General features: G+C 33.7%; 1 protein-coding gene across 1 annotated transcript; it reads right to left on the reverse strand.

Moving 5' to 3' along the window:
• Positions 1 to 980: 980 nt before the first annotated feature.
• LOC125474061 (pathogenesis-related protein PR-1-like) lies at positions 981 to 1794 on the reverse strand. Its single transcript, XM_048577486.1, has one exon. The coding sequence runs from the start codon at positions 1759 to 1761 to the stop codon at positions 1201 to 1203; it is 561 nt and encodes a 186-aa protein (XP_048433443.1). The 5' UTR covers positions 1762 to 1794; the 3' UTR covers positions 981 to 1200.
• Between the last annotated feature and the right edge of the window lie 220 nt (positions 1795 to 2014).

The following is a 2014-nucleotide window of genomic DNA, read 5'->3' on the forward strand; positions in this document are numbered from 1 at the left end:
TCAATATAATTCCTAGATAATATATATGTTCTCATTTCATATTGACAACCATGGAGAGCTAATGGAGGCAAATGCCCCCAATCCCACTAATTTATTATTTTGAAAGAAAAAAAGCTACATGTAATATTACATGGCTAAAGACTAGTTTGGTATTGTACGTAGTGCTTATGGTTAAGGGTTGGTTTGGAATTATAGTGCTTTTAAAAATAAAATAAAAACAATAGTTTATTAAAATATCTAGAACATCAAATGTGTTTGGTAGAACAAAAGAAAAAAGTTAAAATAAAAAATAAAAAATAAACATTTTTATTAAAAGCATGGTAGATCTTGCCTCTGCTTATCTATGTTTTTCTATTATTATTGACAACAGTTTTTTTTTTTAATTTTTTTTTTAATTTTTTTTAATTTTTAATTTTTATTTTTAAACATAGTAATCAGTGTTCATTTATTGAAATTTTCAAATGACAAGTATGCCTTAACATATTTTACAAAATTATAATCTTTGCCCCTACATTATTCTCTTTGGCAATTATTATATCACATTGAATACCAAATCTTTTTTAGTCACTTAACATATTCACAACAATTTATATAAAAGTTTATCAAACACTTGGGCATTATTTTTATTTTTTTGTTAAAAGCACTTTTGCAAAAAATAATAATAATAATAAAAGAAAAATATTTCCAAACACTCAACAACTTTATTTTACAACTGGTTATTCTCACATCACATTAGAAACAATTTTATAAAAGCCACAACAATACCAACTAACCCTAAGTAATACAACCCAATTAAAAGCACTTCAATGAAAAAAAAATCTTGTTAATATTGACAACACCCCACTTAGGTTTAATTATTAACTCACATACAAAGACCTGAAAGAAATTACAAAATGGTTGTGAAATTAGATGAGAGATCAAATATAAATGATAATATCATGGTCACATACAAAGGTAACCATATTTGATAATATTTAATCTAGACAACCGAGTAGTCCGATTTTTAAACATATGTAATTTTAATGTTACATTATTGCTTGAAGATGCCCCTTTCAACATAATTTTTGGCTTTGTCCCTGCTGACAGCCAATTTATATGCACTTATACAAGACTTCCCTTTTAGCTAGAAGACCATATATACGTCCAATATTATATTAAAATTGAAACACATCCAATATATCTTAAATTAAACATCGATAGCTAGTATGGCCTCTCACCAATATAATTCCCCAGAGGATCATAATTACAAGTCATAAACACATCTCCATCGTCACACACAACCCTAGCACACCCGAGTCTCGTCGTAGTCTTCCACACAATTTGAGTATAATGTCCGCACATTTGACCAGCCTCGCACGTGTTCGTCATGTAACTGTAGTACTTCTCTTCAGCAGCCCATGTCTTCACTGCGTCGCTTGGAGTCCATGTCGAGCCGCTGCCCCAGTATATGTTTTCTCCTAGTTTGAACCCGTCTTCCGGGAACGAATGCTGCAATTTGCAATCGGATTTTCTCTGACCTGCCCACCACCTAGCATATTTCTCGAGTTGGAAGTCCCACATGAATGGCATCTCCCACTTTGCTGCCCTCACCAAATTGTGTTGGAACAAAAATTCTAAGGACTCTCCTATGCAACCCCAGCATAGTTGTTTTGAGACCCTCCAGACGGTCTCGTTGTTCGGCTTTTGTTCATGTGCAGAAGTAGCTGAGCCGACGTCAGTAAGGTAGAGAGCCAAGAGGATAAAGAGGAATTGTGCCTTCATTTCTTTCAGTTATCTTAGACTCTCCTAGGAATTTCTCGCTTGTGACACTGCTACTATATAATAAACTTGGAGGAGACGGAGGATGAAGAGCCACGCGCATTAGGGTTTGTGTGGGGCACAATCGATCTTATTTGTTGGTGGATAGAAGAATTTGGGTACTGATCATTGGAAGGTGTTGTAGAAGCAGCATGGTGGGACGTGGTGAAATATTATGGTTTTGTTTGCATGTCGTATGTACTATATATAATCTGGT

The sequence above is a fragment of a genome, unplaced genomic scaffold (assembly GCF_019419815.1).
Source record: "Pyrus x bretschneideri cultivar Hongxiangsu unplaced genomic scaffold, Pyrus_bretschneideri_v1 Contig117, whole genome shotgun sequence".
Classification (NCBI taxonomy): domain Eukaryota; kingdom Viridiplantae; phylum Streptophyta; class Magnoliopsida; order Rosales; family Rosaceae; genus Pyrus; species Pyrus x bretschneideri.